Consider the following 14,432-nt stretch of genomic DNA (forward strand, 5'->3'; position numbering starts at 1 on the left):
TAAGCTCTAACCAATCACGCTCCTCATACCTAACCCAGTCATCATAGAAAACCAATCGGGGGCAGTTTAGGGCGGGTCTAAGCAAGCACGCGGAAATTGCGTTAACCTGTGATGGTAGCTAGCCACTCAGCTAATGGAACAAACACTCTGTATGTATACTTTATCTCATTTACTGTAATTTGCCTTTTTGTTTTTATAAGAAAAAATGCTGCAACACATTATAGACGTGTTTACACAAAGACGTTGGTATTTTAATTGTGTCGGACTCGACATCACGTTAGCTCAACGTTAGCTACATTTGTTATGAATGCTGAATAAACAAGGTTTTCATTTATTTACTGGTAATTTTGTTCTTTAATGTAATTTGATTAATTATGACAAGACAAGGTGTTCAAACCTGGTATATTTGGACACCTTTATTTAACATACAACAGTAACGCATGTACTGGTAATCATCAGTAATTAAGGGTAGTTATTTACATTTACTCAGGTACTATATTTAAGTGCAGTTTTGAGATACTTGTACTTTACTTGAGTATTTGCATTTTTCTTTATACTTCCACACCACTGCAGCCTGGAGGCAAATATTTTACTTTTCACACCACTCTATTTATATGATAACTTTAGTTACTTTGCAGTAATACATTTATTCTTTGCTTTTACTTTTCTTACCAAAGTACATTTATTGACAGAATATTACTTTTGACTCAGGTGCTATTCGTATTGATAATTTTCACTTTCACTGAAGTAGTATTTTAACATGAAATCAAGTATGGCTTTTGGGTACTTTTTTCCAGCACTGGTTATCCGGCACACACCTGTTCACACGGTGCAGACCCTCACTTCTGCACAGTGTTAATGCAAACATGAACAAAATTAAATAATGACTATGTAGGTATTCACATACACACAACAGAAAGTTGTTCATACAGATAATGAGGTGATATATTTCATTGTGTTGCAGTTTAAGTGAGATAAGAAAAAAAAAATTGTTAACCTTTAAAACTAGTATACTTTTGAAACCATGAGCATCTATTTAGTTCAGTATGAGTTCAGTAAGCATAACAAGCGAGACTAAGGGTCACTATACACACACTAGTCACAAATAATATCTGTGTATTTTAAACTACGATACATGATGGGAAAAGGAATTTGCAATACATAAATACAAAAAATGGTTTTAGGAGACAGGCTTCGTGTGTAAAGAGATAAGTGTTAATAGCATAAAAGAGGTTAGCACTGGCTTTTTTATTTGTATTTTTATTTGTCTTTCCTGCAAGAAATCAATAATCATCAATGTAATTGCTCTTTTTCATTGCTCTTTCCCCCACTAGGCAGCCATGGACCACCGCAGATCTCACAACCCCAACTCCAGCCAACAAAACCGCCATTCAGCACACAAAAGGAGGAGAGATGACACTGGAAGAAGACCAAACCACCACCACTCTCAGTCTGGGTCAGCTCCTTGGCAAAACCCACTGAGCTCTCGAGGTTTGAGTACCAGAAGGGAGCTGTATGAAAGAGACTTTCCTGTGTACAAACAGCCTGTCGAAGTGGGATGTTTTTCGCTCGACTCTGAGCGGAGATTCTTCAATGACAGCAGGCAGCTGAGATACTACACAGAACCTGACAGAAACCCTAATTTTGACCTGAAGGATGGATACAAGGACCGCTATGTGAAGAGAGACGAAAATGTGAAGGAGAAGCTGGACCACATCCTGCGCTGGATCTTGGCCAACAGATCAAAGATCAGCTCAAAGGCGACCACGGCCTCATCATGGTGAGTGTCGCCATGACATATAGTCTTTAGTCAAAGAGTCACTGTCCCTGTTGGACATGTATTCTCTGATCAACCTCTGCTCTTCTCAGTGCTTTAGATGTCGACTTTGTGACGTGGCGTGGTCATCTCACCAAGCTGCTGACCACTCCTTATGAGGCGCGGGAGGGCTGGTTGCTGGCGGTCACACGATTTAGGGGCACACTTTACATCAGCGAAGTGGAAACAGAGGCTGCTCGCAGGGAGAGAGAGAACCGCACCGAGAGGCACGCAGAGATGATGTACTGGGGATACAAGTTTGAGCAATACACATGTGCAGGTGGGCAGGTTTATATAGCGGTGTATTATAACTGCTGTTAACTTCATTTTCTTTCAAACCTTAATTAATGATCAGTTAAGATATTGAGTAAACACCATAGATCAACACAGATATGATGTTTGCAAAACCTCACAAGAAAAACAACTCTGCTATAACATTTTGTTTTATCTGTGGAAGCCGGTTTCTGCTGGGAAAGGAAAACAAGAGGTTCAATGTTCTTAATTACAAAAACAAAACAGGGTTTCCACACCTTCTCAAACATGGAATTCAAGTTAACACAGAAATGTTAAGTAAAAGCAGTTATGAGATAGTATGTAAGTCTTATAATATCGGTTTGACTTACTTTCTCAAAATTCGGACGTCATTTCTCCCATTTTTTAGTTCGTAAAGCGAATATGACTTCTGAACTTAGAAAATAAAAAATTTTGAACTTACTTTTTTACCTCAGTAGAAGTTTTAAATGAGTTTAGATAATAATTCCTCTTAAATCTGATGCAATAGTCATAAATAGTACTTGTCTGAAGTTAGCATACATATACAAACACATCACTTCAACAACAAAATCGTGGCTTCATGTCTCATAGTTGTGACTTGATATGATATCTATGAACTAAGTTCTTTTGACTTAGCAAAATAACTTTTAATAAATATTTTAATTGAAAAGGCCAAACTTTCGAGATCATGCAGTAAGTATTTTTGTTATTCCTAACACTGAATATTTCTAATATTTCCTCTTCTTGGCATTAATGATCTCTGCACAATGTTCTGTCTAATTATATTCAGACATCGGACGCACACATTCGAACCATATATAGTGGATACAGTGATAAGCAGATGTTGAAATGATAACGTTTCACCTTTGTCCATCCCTGTAGATAATGTCCACAGTTTACCTGACCCAGGAGGAGTGGTTAACACTAATGAGGGCTTCTGCACTGTGGTGCAGACTCGGCTCTCAGATCACAGACTTCTGTTCTCCGGCGAGGTCGACTGCCGCGATAAAGATCCGAAAGCTCCGGCTCCTCCTGCGTGCTACGTGGAGCTGAAGACCTCGTTAGAGATCACTACTCCCAAACAGCGCAGCAACTTCCACAGGTAGAAGACTTAACGACAAAATGTCACACAGTAAACCTTTCACGCTGTGCTGTTTGTTGAATAATTGATTCACACACTCTCAGCAGTTTTTAAAGTAGGTTTTTCCACATTTTGGTGTTGGTGGTCCTTCAGGTTCAAACTGATCAAGTGGTGGGCCCAGTCTTTCCTCCCCGGAGTCCCTCGTGTTGTGGCAGGTTTTCGGGATCATGACGGAGTTGTTGTCGCCGTGGAGACGTTCCCCATCTCTAAGATGTCACAACTCATCAAGGTACAGAGTCACTGGCATGCAATTAACAACTTGTCGAAAACGTATCAAAGCACCGCAAAGCTAATTTTGAGTATTTTCGTGTAATCAATGTAATTTTTTTACAGATAGTGTGATATGAGCCACTATTGTAGTGGTCATTTTTTAATTTAATTTTTATTTAAGAAATATAAATATGATTACGTGTCTTTTGTTGCAGTCTTTGACAAACAATCACATTCCCCTAAATCTAGAGAATGTGATTTGTAGGCCAGCTTGTCTCTGCACTCCATGAGCAGCTCTTTGGATTTTGCACATAGCCATATTGCAATTTCAGTAACGTGATTGATTGTTCAGGCCTGTTTTTATTTCTCATAAAAACAGGTGTTGGACATAAATTAAAAAAAACAGCAATTCAGATATTTTTCTCCATTTGCTCTGAACAGAGTGAACAGAACTGCTGGAAGCCAACAGTCTGTATGAACTTCTGCTGTGACTTCCTGTCTTTTGTGAAGCAAACGGCTACTGAGGACGATCCAGGGTGAGTTGCATTAAAAAGGCCACACTGTTCAGCATTTATTTCAAGCCCCGTGTGTTCATGAATCCTGTTTGCCCCCCTTCCAGCGTGGTGTACCTGTTCTCCTTCGAGCCCCACAGAGATGTGACCTACTCCATCCACAGGGACTCCCAGTATTCCTTCCTGCCACACTGGTATGTGGAGGAGATAACCCGAAGTCAAGACTCACACCGTTAGTCCTGATTTACAACCAGGACATGATCAGCTTGGACTGTTAGTTCAGACCTCCAATGGAGGGTGTATATACAGTTTTGTTTATCCTCTGTGAGAGGCTATGTTGATTCATTGTGTTACTGATCACTATTAGATGATCCATGTTTGTTCAAGAGTGTGTACTGAGGCATGTTTTTTTCTCAATCTTGCATGTGGTGTAATAAAACAGTTATTTCTAATGTCCATGGTGTTTGTCAAACTTTATTATTGGTTTTAACAATCATTTTAACCCCTAAACATTGGCAAGTTAATCGACACAAAATTAGAAAAGAATATGTGTAAAATAAGGTAAATAAAATAAAATAAGAAAATTGTGATGTAAATAAGTGATGACTTCAAGTAAAGATTGCATCAGCAGTTACAAAGTGTTTTCATGTAAACTGTAAAGACAACACATTTCAGGAAAGTCAAGTCTTGGAAAAAAAATAAAAAATACAGTTATAAAGAAGGCCATAATTAATGGTACCAGTGGTGTAGTCTAGTAGCTGTTGCTGAAATGTGTCACTGCCTTTTCACATTAACCATGACTGGAGTCCTAAGTTCATTTGGCCCTCCAGTGAATTCTTTGTTCCAAGCTTTCAGCTTTCTCCACACATGCTATCCTGCCATAATGCATTTTCTTCACTGGCAGTCTAAATCTTTCTGGACTCACTAGACTTTTATTAACCCCCCACTCCCCCAAACACCTTGTTCCACACCTGAACTTGCTTTGCACTCAGAGTGGAAGGCAAATAAACACTTCACCTGACTTGAAACTACTTATCAAAGACAAGGAGTTATTAATGTGCACCTCTGACATGTGAAATCAAACTGTAGACAGTTTTTCACTTTTACAACATAAAACAAAAATGAGTGAAAGCTAAATTTTGTTTCTTTAACTCAAAATATCAATTTACTTGGTAACATTAAATTAAAAAGATAAATCTACACCACTGGCACCAGTCAAAAGGCTTTGATCTCCTTAACGTGATGCTACAAAATAATACAGACTGCATCCTGTCATGGTCAAAACTCACACTTTAACAGTTTTAATGGCCACAAAAGTACTAAGTCAACTTGGTTTTAAAGATGAAAGGCAGTGAAAACAGAGAAAGGACACCGCGATGAACAAATACTGGAAGTTACTGCAAGCCCTGAACACCCCACACAGAGCAGGACACTGAGGTAACTGATGGAAGACGCCTGCGTGATAAAAGGTTGGTACTGACTGACATGAAGGCAGCAGGCGGATGAGTGCATCATGTGTTTGTGTAAAAATCATCAGCAGTCATTAAAGCTACAACATCAGTTCATAGTACACTTTGTTCATGATACAACTCAGAGGCACTTAGCACCCACTGCAGTATTTGTACACATGTAACTTGAACTCTCTCTATATCTCTACAATGCAGGGTTAAGTAGTCATTTGTATCACATTCTTTTTTACTGAATATATTATAAATGTAAAAATCAAAATCAGCTCTGAAAAGCAGATTTCACACACAAATCTATAAACATTAATGGGAGCTCTTTAGTTCTCTCCCGTTAGTTCTGTTCTGTTTTGTGAGTAATCATGACAGGTCAGCACATTTATCTGGCAGGAATTTCATGAGGTTTTCTATCAAACTTTGTTAAGTTCACAGTTAAAACATAACAAGAATGGTCCATTAGCTTAACATCAAGGCATTGCTGCTTAAGTAGGTATAACCTAAAGAGACAGTTCACCCCAAGATAAAGTTGAATGTGGTGCTATTTATCTGTGTTTTGGTGTGAGTTGCAGAGTTTTGGAGATATCTGCCTTCTCTCAAATGTAAGCCATCACTCAGCTTGTGCTGCTCGAACTGCCAGAAATACATTAAAGCAGTTTCATGTCAAAACTTCTTTCTTTCTACTGAATTACAACCATCAATGGCATCACTCCACAAATGAGATGATTAATACCACGTTTGGTTACAAGAGTGGTATTAATGATCTCACCTACTGGGCCAGCTGTAACTCTCTCTTCCAAGTTTTAAATACTCAGCAGATGTCTTTTTTTTTCACGATGAGGTATGATTTCAGTTTTAGGCAAGTGAATGTCTTTTAAAAAAGCTGATGACACTGGACGTCTTCCAGTGTGAGTGCCTCCAAATTGCTCCATTCTATTCAGACTGGATACACTTCAGCTTTTGCATTCAATGAAGAATTTGTGAATGCGGCCAAATAGAGGAATAAATGCATTTTCATAACTTCCTCGGGTTATGTCACACTAAATTGCTTCAATTTACCCTGAAGCCCGAACTAAGCTCAGCTCCAGTGAGATCTCTTAAACCATCTGAACAGAGAAAATCGAGGTCGTTCTGCACAAATGGAACCAGTTAAAGGTTAAGAAAGAGCTGGTATTACACGTATCACACCCAGCTCTGGTTAGTGTGGGAATCTGTGCCCCTAAAGGCACCAATCCCATCTCTTTCCTGGCACTGACTTGTCATCTGTGGGCACTGCTTTAACCTACTGACGACTACCATTCTAATGCAGTGCTGAATTCAGACAGGTGTTCACTGCTTCAGTGTCCTGTGCAGGCCCATGACTTTGAAAGTAGCAGCGGTGATTTTCTCGTACACGACAAACATGAGGGCGGCCGTCAGCACTGTCTGTAGCAGCTTGGCCTCCAGCCCTTTGTACAAACCAAGAAATCCATACCTCCTGTAATAAAGGACACAGACGTATATTAAATACCCGCTTTTATAACATCTTCACCAGTGTTCTCACTGTGGCAGTGAATGTGTTTATGTTAGTAGATGCACTCACTTGATTCTGTCCATGAGCAGAGAGAAAATGTTCGAGATGCCTCCGATCACGCCGCCCTTGCCATCACCTTTGTACTGTCCAAACTGGTGGCAGAGCATTAAAAGGGTAATCTCAGCTCAGAAATCACTGCTTTAAAGGATGGTGATGTGGCCGAACGATAACTTAGTCAGAAACCAGGATTATACTGAATTGTTTTGTTTGATTTTTTGACAGTTAAACAATATTAAATATCTGTGGCTGAGACACCATGGAACAGTAAACAAAAAGGGTGACATCTTTTATATCATAATATTTACCCTCAGAATGGCCTGAACAGTCTGAAGAGGATATGTCGCAGTGGTAGCGATGGCCTTGGCAATGGCGCCAATGAGGAAGATCTCTGCTGAGGATATCTGTGGAAGGAGACAAAGATTTAACAAACCACCCTGTCTTTTTAGAAATAACTGACTGATTTATTGAAGCTTCCCACAAATACAATTTGGCTTTCAAACTATAATTAACAGATAAAACAACTGGCACGTAACTATTGGATGGATAGCGATAAAATCTTATAAAAACATCCATGGTCCACAGAAGATGAATCCTACCGACTTCCTTGACCATCTTACTTTTAATCTAGCACCACCAGCAGGTTTAAATCTTAACTCGTGGAATACTTCAGTTTCTGTAAAACCTGCAAAGTAAACACGTCATCCTGTTATAAGGAAACGACAAGTCAGTGTGGTCCAAAAGCACACGAGGCTGACTGATTCCTGTGATAGTGCAGTGTCCTCTCACCTTCTTCCCTCCTTTTCCCGCCCTTCTCTTCATGCCCTCATAAATCATGAACTGCACAGCCGGGTTGAGGACGAGGATTAGCGAGGGCAGGGTGCCGTTCCACAGAGTTCTCACCCCCTCATTGGCAATGATCTGGGAGAAAGCATCTGGGAGGGACAAAGACCAAAAACAGATGGGTTTTACAACTGTGTAGAAAGAAAAAAATAATTTAAAAAAACATGTCTGAACTGGTAAAGTAGAATAAAGATATATCACACACCAAATATGCCCCTGTACTGAGTCTGATGGAGGTCTTCGTTTCTGAACTTTGCCCCCTGCAGCTTCAGCCGAGTGTTGACCACCCACATGGGAGTGGTCAGCAGCACGTTCACTACACCTGCATGAACAACAGATGGTTAGCTTTCTTAAAGGCCTTGTTAAAGACGCCTTGTGGAGATTTTACCTCTACTAGCTCTAATGGAGCAGCTGTTTAATTTCAGACATCGGAAGACACTAACTTTGACTAACATGTACATAACTCTTATTTGTTCAGAAGCAAACTCCACAGGGCACCTTTAACTCCTCAGGTCAGAACCCTTCATACTTCATGGTTGCCATCAGTTCACTGAAAATGATCGGTTTTGTGTGTCACGTGTGTTTACCTGATACGATGCCCATCAGCAGGTCTTTGCTGGGTCTGGACTTGAGTGCACCAGATGCCGTCAGCTTCTTCAGCGTGTTGAAGGTGTAGAAGTACACGAAGTTGGAGCAGCACAGGCTTGAGATGACCGGCAACCAGCCTCTGTACAGAGACTGACTGGGAGAAGAGGTGGACAGTCATTTGGATAGTTAGCGTTCAGTCACGTGGTCACATCTTCAGCCCCCACATAATGGAGTCCATGATAGTTTTGAGTAGAGCTGAAACTACCAGTTATTTTCATTATCCAGTTCCCTGGTCTATAAGATGTAAGATAAGGATGAAAATGCACATGTCAGTTTCTGCTCGAATAGATCGGCTGGTTTGACCAACAGTCCAAAAGGCAACATTTTGTTTTGTTTTTGTCCAAAAAGGAATAACTAATACATCGACATTTATTACTCTAGTTTAGATGTATTTACTAATCATAAATGTCTGCTGTGGTTACACACAAAATGGGATCTACTGAGTTGTTCACAGCAAAAGAAGAGGTTTGCATCTACGTACAAAACAAGCAACATTTCAACTTAACATGACACTATACTTACAGGCCTTCTTCCCTTGCTATCTCAGCCAGGATGATGGGGGTAGTGTTCGACTTTCGCTTCTCATCCACTGAAAAAAAACCCCACAAAAAATAAACATACAGGTGCCAAAATACATGAATTATTGTTTATATGTCGATTATGATGTATTGGTTACACACTGTATCATGTAATCAGACTTTGATTAAAGAAAAAAACAAAGTTTAACTATGCATCTGTCTGTGTCTCTGCATCCCTAATGACACAGTGACAGAGAATGAGCTCATAGTGCTGCTGAGCCCCATGAGCTGAGCATTTTTTGTGTTCATATAATAATGATTTCTGGGCTAACCCCAAAAACGACCACCCCATTGAAACTTTCCCTGGACTTCAAGGCAGGGTATCTTGGTTCCATCTTTATAAAAGCGCAATACTAAATCAGTGGATCACTCCTTTACATCTTGTTGTTGGTCCATACTGAAGTAAAACCTTGAGAGTCTCTGCTATCGGGTAACCTCTGCCCGGGATGATAAGACCTCCAACTCACCCTGCAGTCTGCTTTTGGCCGTGTCCAAAGGGAAGAAGACGGTCATGGCTGTCACACTTCCCTGAAAGAAAAATGCCTCGTAAAGATACTGACAGCTGAAGGTACAGAAACACAGAAGACAAAATGCTCACTCACTCGCCATTTTCAGTTTGTCAATAAGCCAGTTTGAAAACCAGCGCTGCTAACATCAAGCTAGCAAGACAAGGCCATGAGAAATTTGACGTACAGTCGTGACATTTCGTCTTTTGTTTTTTTTTTTGCTGTGCTTTATCTCTGCTCACCATTGCACCTGCCACAGCATGGACCAGTGTCTCGTAGGACAGAAGGTCGACAAGCGAGCCGCCGTTGCCGGACATCTCTGCAGCGTCTCCCGGTCAGACTGCGGACCAGACACCGGGGGAAGTAAGCACGGAGCGACGCGGGGAGGAGCGCTAGCTGAACGCGGTCGGTCCGGTTTTTCTAGCTGCGGAGCTGCCCGGAGAGTTAGATAAACATCCACAGAATCGGTCTCATGCTGTTAGCAAGCTCGGATGAAGCCAGAAAGACAGTTTATGACAGAGAGACAACTGTCGAACGATGTTCCCGCCCAGTCCTCGTTCATTGGTCGAGCCGGGCTGACAGCTACTTCTTCTTCTTCGCTTTCTTTTTCTTCTTCTTCGTCTCCTTCTTTAATTGTCGTTTATTAAACCATGAAGATCACGACACCAACTGGACTGGAGGACGTCAGTGGATTTAAAACATCGACATATAAAACATGTATAGCATCTGATTTATTCATATAATAATAAACTTTTTGGAGCTCAGTGGAAGCATAAGAATCACACTTTTGTTTTCCAAAGCTTATTTAAAGAACAACATACGCTCATATGTACATATATAGTCTTAATCATGTTATAAGGTTAAACATTTCATGCTGTAAGAGAGTGATTTCAAGCTTTATTATAAGGTTATAACATGAAATATTTAATGTATATTTATCTAATATATATTCAATATTTAACATTAAATATTTAATGTCATAAAAATAACCTACAAGATATCACATTACAACATTAAACGTTTCATGTTATCACAAGATAATCTATTGTCGCAGGCCTGGGCATAAAATGCTTCACATTATAACAACATATTGTTAAACAATGTTATCACAATAACGAGGCTGAAGTCTTACATATGATAAAGTTTTATGTTGTAACAAGTTACATTTGTTATGATGTGATCATTTTGCATGACGTAAGAACATGTAAATACCTACTAAACACACGATAATGAAACATATCCATTTAGCTCTTTCTGTCCATGGCAACAGTATGTAAATGATGTATGTATGTTTCTTATTCGAATATTTTCCTCAATAAAAATAAACAAAGCAGAACATGCCTCAGAACTGCACATACAACTCTGCTGTGACTGACAGTGGTCTCGAGCAGTAGCGGTGTTTGAGGTAATATGTGCAGCTGACAGCACTGAGCTGGACTTTGCTTTTGTTTTATGGCTCTGAGCTGTTGACGCCCAGAGATCACATTGTTTGCTCTGGTGTGCAGTCGTGTCAGTAGTTTGTGCATCCGCCGGGAGTCCTGGGGGGGAAAAAAACGAAGGAAAGTGAGAGATTTGTTTTCTGTTCATTTGAGAGATGTCTCGGTACCACAAGGCAGCGACTGATGGATACTTGGACCTCCTGAAGGAGGCCACGAGGAAGGACCTCAACACTGCGGATGAGGACGGCATGACTCCCACCTTACTGGCTGCTTTCCATGGACATGTCGATGCTCTTCAGCTCATATGCAGCAGAGAGTAAGCATTATCCCTACCACCTGTGCTTCATCTCACACATAGCTGTAGCTATAGTAAGCTGATCCATGATTATTACATCAGTGGTCTTAATTTTAGTTAAATATTTGCCTGACAGATCAGTATTGTAATATTGTTACACTAAGACAGAGAAATGTATATATTCTAAGGCAAATTGTTCTATAATATGGTCCATATAATGCTCACAAATAAATAACTCACCAGTAGAGCCATAGATTTCATGTTCAATTCAATTTTTTTTTTTAAAAGAATTTGTTTTCTGCATTTTAATACATCAGTTATTGAGAGCTTCATCTAAGTTTTGAGAGCAGCTGCTGCATCACATAATTAGTTAAAACTTAATTTCACTCTTTTTGCTGCTCTCTCCCATGATGAGCTGAGCCAAATGTTTAATCAGCCATAGCCTTCCTATAAAACAAAAGAGCCCTTTCTCTTCCCCAACCGCCCCCACTTCCATCTTTCATTCAGCACAACAAAAGACAGGCTAAAATCTAGCACAGCACTCCAACTGAAAAGTGAGGCTCAGAAAAGATATTTGGAAGATATTTATTGTTTAGGACGCAATGCACAGCCAACCTACATGGTCCAAATTCACTGACGCATTTCCGCTGTTGGGATTTATGACAAGTTGTAGCAGGAATTCAGCAATCAAGACTTTTATGGCTGTGACAAGGAGGCACAGCACTGATGGACTTTAATTCTTAATGGTTTACCAATTATCTGCAGCCCTGCTGAGTATTATTTTCAAATATAAAGGATTTAATCTTAATTTGTAGGCCTACCTTGCAATTATATTGCACTTATTAAAGGGGCACTATGTAGTTTCAGAAGAAAGAAATTCGAAGAAATTCAAACTCAGAACTTTAAAATTTACAGTATAAATGAGTATTGTATTATATTATATTATATTATATTATATTATATTATATTATATTATATTATATTATAACAAAGTCACAGAATTAAAGGTGGGGCGTTCAGGAGCAGTGTTTTTGGTGGGAGAGACCATTTTTAGCTTTCATGACTTTCCACATGAACCCATATCAAACACTGATGGAAAGGAAAAAAAGTAAAAACAGCATAATAGGTCTCCTAGAATTAAAAACAAACAAACAAACAAACAAACAAAAAACATTATGTCTCTTTATCCAGCAAAACACTTTATCAGCTTTAAGACTTTCTTGTGGACGAACCCTTATGAACTTAAGGGGAATCATAGTTATGGTTTCAATTAGTGATGGAGAGAGGCAAAAAAAAAGTTGACGATTAATCAGATCTTTCTTTTGTGTCACACAGAGGAGACCCTAACAGGAGTGACATCTGGGGGAACACACCCCTGCATCACGCTGCAGCCAACGGCCACATGCACATCCTCAGCTTCCTGGTCAACTTTGGCGCCAACCTTTTTGCAATGGACAATGAATTCCACACAGCTATGGACGTTGCCGCCTCTCGCGACCGCATGGACTGTGTGCGCTTCCTGGACGCTGCTGCCTCGCAGCAGACCAACCAAAATCCCAAGAAGGTCGCCAACCTAAAGAAGGAGGCCATCAAAGAAGCCGAGAAACGCGTGAAACTCTGCGAGAAGGTGAAGAAGAGGCACCAGAACAAAATGGATAAATTGCAGCGTGGAGCGAGCATGACTGGGTCGGTTTCCGAGGCCAGCGTGTCATCAGCTTTCTCAAACGGTGGTACCATGAGCAGCGTCAATGAGCAGTTCTCCAAGCTTATTGCTGCCGATAAATCTGGCTCTCTTACGGCCAGGGTTAAAGGCACACTCCAGAAGAAGCTCGGGAAGAAAGATAAAGGCACGCTGCAGAAATCAGGAGGGGATGGGAATGTGATTTTCCGTAGACAGGACAACGGAGTGTCTGAGAAGCCAGAGTTTCTGGATGTCTTCAGTGAGCAGGATGAAGGCATGTCCGATGAAGAAAGAATGGGAGGCTACGAAGATGAAGACGACGATGAACAACCAGGCCAAGTCAAACAATCCATCTTCAACCGGCCCGGCCTCGGAGGTCTGATCTTCATGAAGAAGATGGGGCTGGAGTCAGACGACATCCCTAGTGGGAACATCGAAAGTCTCGGCTTCCTCGTTCAGAACGAGCTGTTCGAGGAAGACGCCGCAGGCTTCGACGGGAGCGGCGACACTGACCTGCCCTGGGAACAGGAAGACCTGGGACTGGATGATGATGAAAATGAGGAAACCTCTCCTTTAGACACGTTCTTGTCCTCCATCTCCCTGCCAGAGTTCACCCTTGCATTCAGCAGGGAGCACCTGGACCTGGAGGCACTAATGCTTTGCTCGGATGAAGACCTGAAAGGCATTCGCATCCAGCTGGGACCCAGGAAGAAGATCTTGGAGGCTGTTGCTCGCAGGAAGAACGCACTGGAGAAGCCTGGCGTCATGAAGGACAGCTGCTTGTGATCAGAAAATATGAACAGCAATTTATCATCCTGTTTGAAACCTGAAATGAGTCTGTATCTCCATGATTCAGCAATGACAGTTTCCACCAGCTCTGTTTATACATTGTAATCTATAGTATACCAAATCACAGCAAGGCCGGGGAGTCAGGAAGCACAATATCAACATCTTTCTTGGACAGACATGTGGCCAGTGAAATGATCTCCAATCGAGATGTCTTGGGACAAAATTGGTGACTTTCTTTCCGGTAATGAGTTAACAAAGTCAGTGGCTGATTTGGTTGTGCTCATGTTTGTTATGATCATTTTGACTGTTGACAACATTATTGTCAAATAAATCAATCGTGTGAAAAATGATTTCTCCAGTTTAATATTTTCTGATGCATTTATGTACATCTGTGTGTGTGTGTTGCATGTTGCAGGGTCACAGTCATTTCACAGAGTCTGGCCTTCTTCTTGTAAGATAAAATAAAAAGTCGGTCAACTTTAACTATGGTGGCCAAGGGAAGCTCTGTTACTACACTCAAGTTAAAAATTTTTGGCAGCTCACCTTTACTTTACCTGAGTATTCACAAAGTCTTTACATTCAAGTCACATTTTAGAGGCAAATATTGCACTTTTAGATACGAGTAAGTGTGCAGATTCAGATTAATAATAAAAGCATAATTACAAATAAAT

At 40.6% G+C, this 14,432-nt stretch overlaps 3 protein-coding genes across 3 annotated transcripts; 2 read left to right on the plus strand and 1 right to left on the minus strand.

Annotated features, from left to right (window-relative positions):
• The first annotated feature begins 15 nt into the window (after window positions 1–15).
• Window positions 16–4,408, plus strand: dxo (decapping exoribonuclease). The gene is made up of 7 exons (XM_037087577.1): window positions 16–149; window positions 1,335–1,780; window positions 1,870–2,096; window positions 2,972–3,191; window positions 3,324–3,459; window positions 3,882–3,976; window positions 4,060–4,408. The coding sequence occupies exons 2-7, from the start codon at window positions 1,341–1,343 to the stop codon at window positions 4,187–4,189; spliced, it is 1,248 nt and encodes a 415-aa protein (XP_036943472.1). The 5' UTR covers window positions 16–149; window positions 1,335–1,340; the 3' UTR covers window positions 4,190–4,408.
• LOC119013249 (peroxisomal membrane protein PMP34) lies at window positions 4,409–10,152 on the minus strand. The gene is made up of 9 exons (XM_037087578.1): window positions 9,800–10,152; window positions 9,519–9,579; window positions 8,996–9,062; window positions 8,413–8,567; window positions 8,031–8,147; window positions 7,772–7,917; window positions 7,291–7,386; window positions 6,995–7,077; window positions 4,409–6,889 (listed from the first exon to the last, which is right to left on the minus strand). The coding sequence occupies exons 1-9, from the start codon at window positions 9,872–9,874 to the stop codon at window positions 6,742–6,744; spliced, it is 948 nt and encodes a 315-aa protein (XP_036943473.1). The 5' UTR covers window positions 9,875–10,152; the 3' UTR covers window positions 4,409–6,741.
• An 873-nt stretch (window positions 10,153–11,025) lies between these two features.
• On the plus strand, window positions 11,026–14,111 carry anks4b (ankyrin repeat and sterile alpha motif domain containing 4B). The gene is made up of 2 exons (XM_037089541.1): window positions 11,026–11,312; window positions 12,627–14,111. The coding sequence occupies exons 1-2, from the start codon at window positions 11,152–11,154 to the stop codon at window positions 13,756–13,758; spliced, it is 1,293 nt and encodes a 430-aa protein (XP_036945436.1). The 5' UTR covers window positions 11,026–11,151; the 3' UTR covers window positions 13,759–14,111.
• The last annotated feature ends 321 nt before the right edge of the window (window positions 14,112–14,432 follow it).

Source organism: Acanthopagrus latus, chromosome 23 (assembly GCF_904848185.1).
Source record: "Acanthopagrus latus isolate v.2019 chromosome 23, fAcaLat1.1, whole genome shotgun sequence".
NCBI classification, from domain to species: domain Eukaryota; kingdom Metazoa; phylum Chordata; class Actinopteri; order Spariformes; family Sparidae; genus Acanthopagrus; species Acanthopagrus latus.

Excerpts from the sequence above, each read along its gene's own strand:
- dxo (XM_037087577.1), top strand. The coding sequence starts at position 1,341 with ATGGACCACCGCAGATCTCACAACCCCAACTCCAGCCAACAAAACCGC. Across the intron at positions 1,781-1,869 it reads GCGACCACGGCCTCATCATG|TGCTTTAGATGTCGACTTTG; the intron begins GTGAGTGTCGCC and ends TGCTCTTCTCAG. Across the intron at positions 3,460-3,881 it reads AGATGTCACAACTCATCAAG|AGTGAACAGAACTGCTGGAA; the intron begins GTACAGAGTCAC and ends TGCTCTGAACAG.
- LOC119013249 (XM_037087578.1), bottom strand. The coding sequence starts at position 9,874 with ATGTCCGGCAACGGCGGCTCGCTTGTCGACCTTCTGTCCTACGAGACA. Across the intron at positions 9,063-9,518 it reads GGCCAAAAGCAGACTGCAGG|TGGATGAGAAGCGAAAGTCG; the intron begins GTGAGTTGGAGG and ends GTTTTTTTTCAG. Across the intron at positions 6,890-6,994 it reads CTGCTCATGGACAGAATCAA|GAGGTATGGATTTCTTGGTT; the intron begins GTGAGTGCATCT and ends CCTTTATTACAG.
- anks4b (XM_037089541.1), top strand. The coding sequence starts at position 11,152 with ATGTCTCGGTACCACAAGGCAGCGACTGATGGATACTTGGACCTCCTG. Across the intron at positions 11,313-12,626 it reads CAGCTCATATGCAGCAGAGA|AGGAGACCCTAACAGGAGTG; the intron begins GTAAGCATTATC and ends TGTGTCACACAG.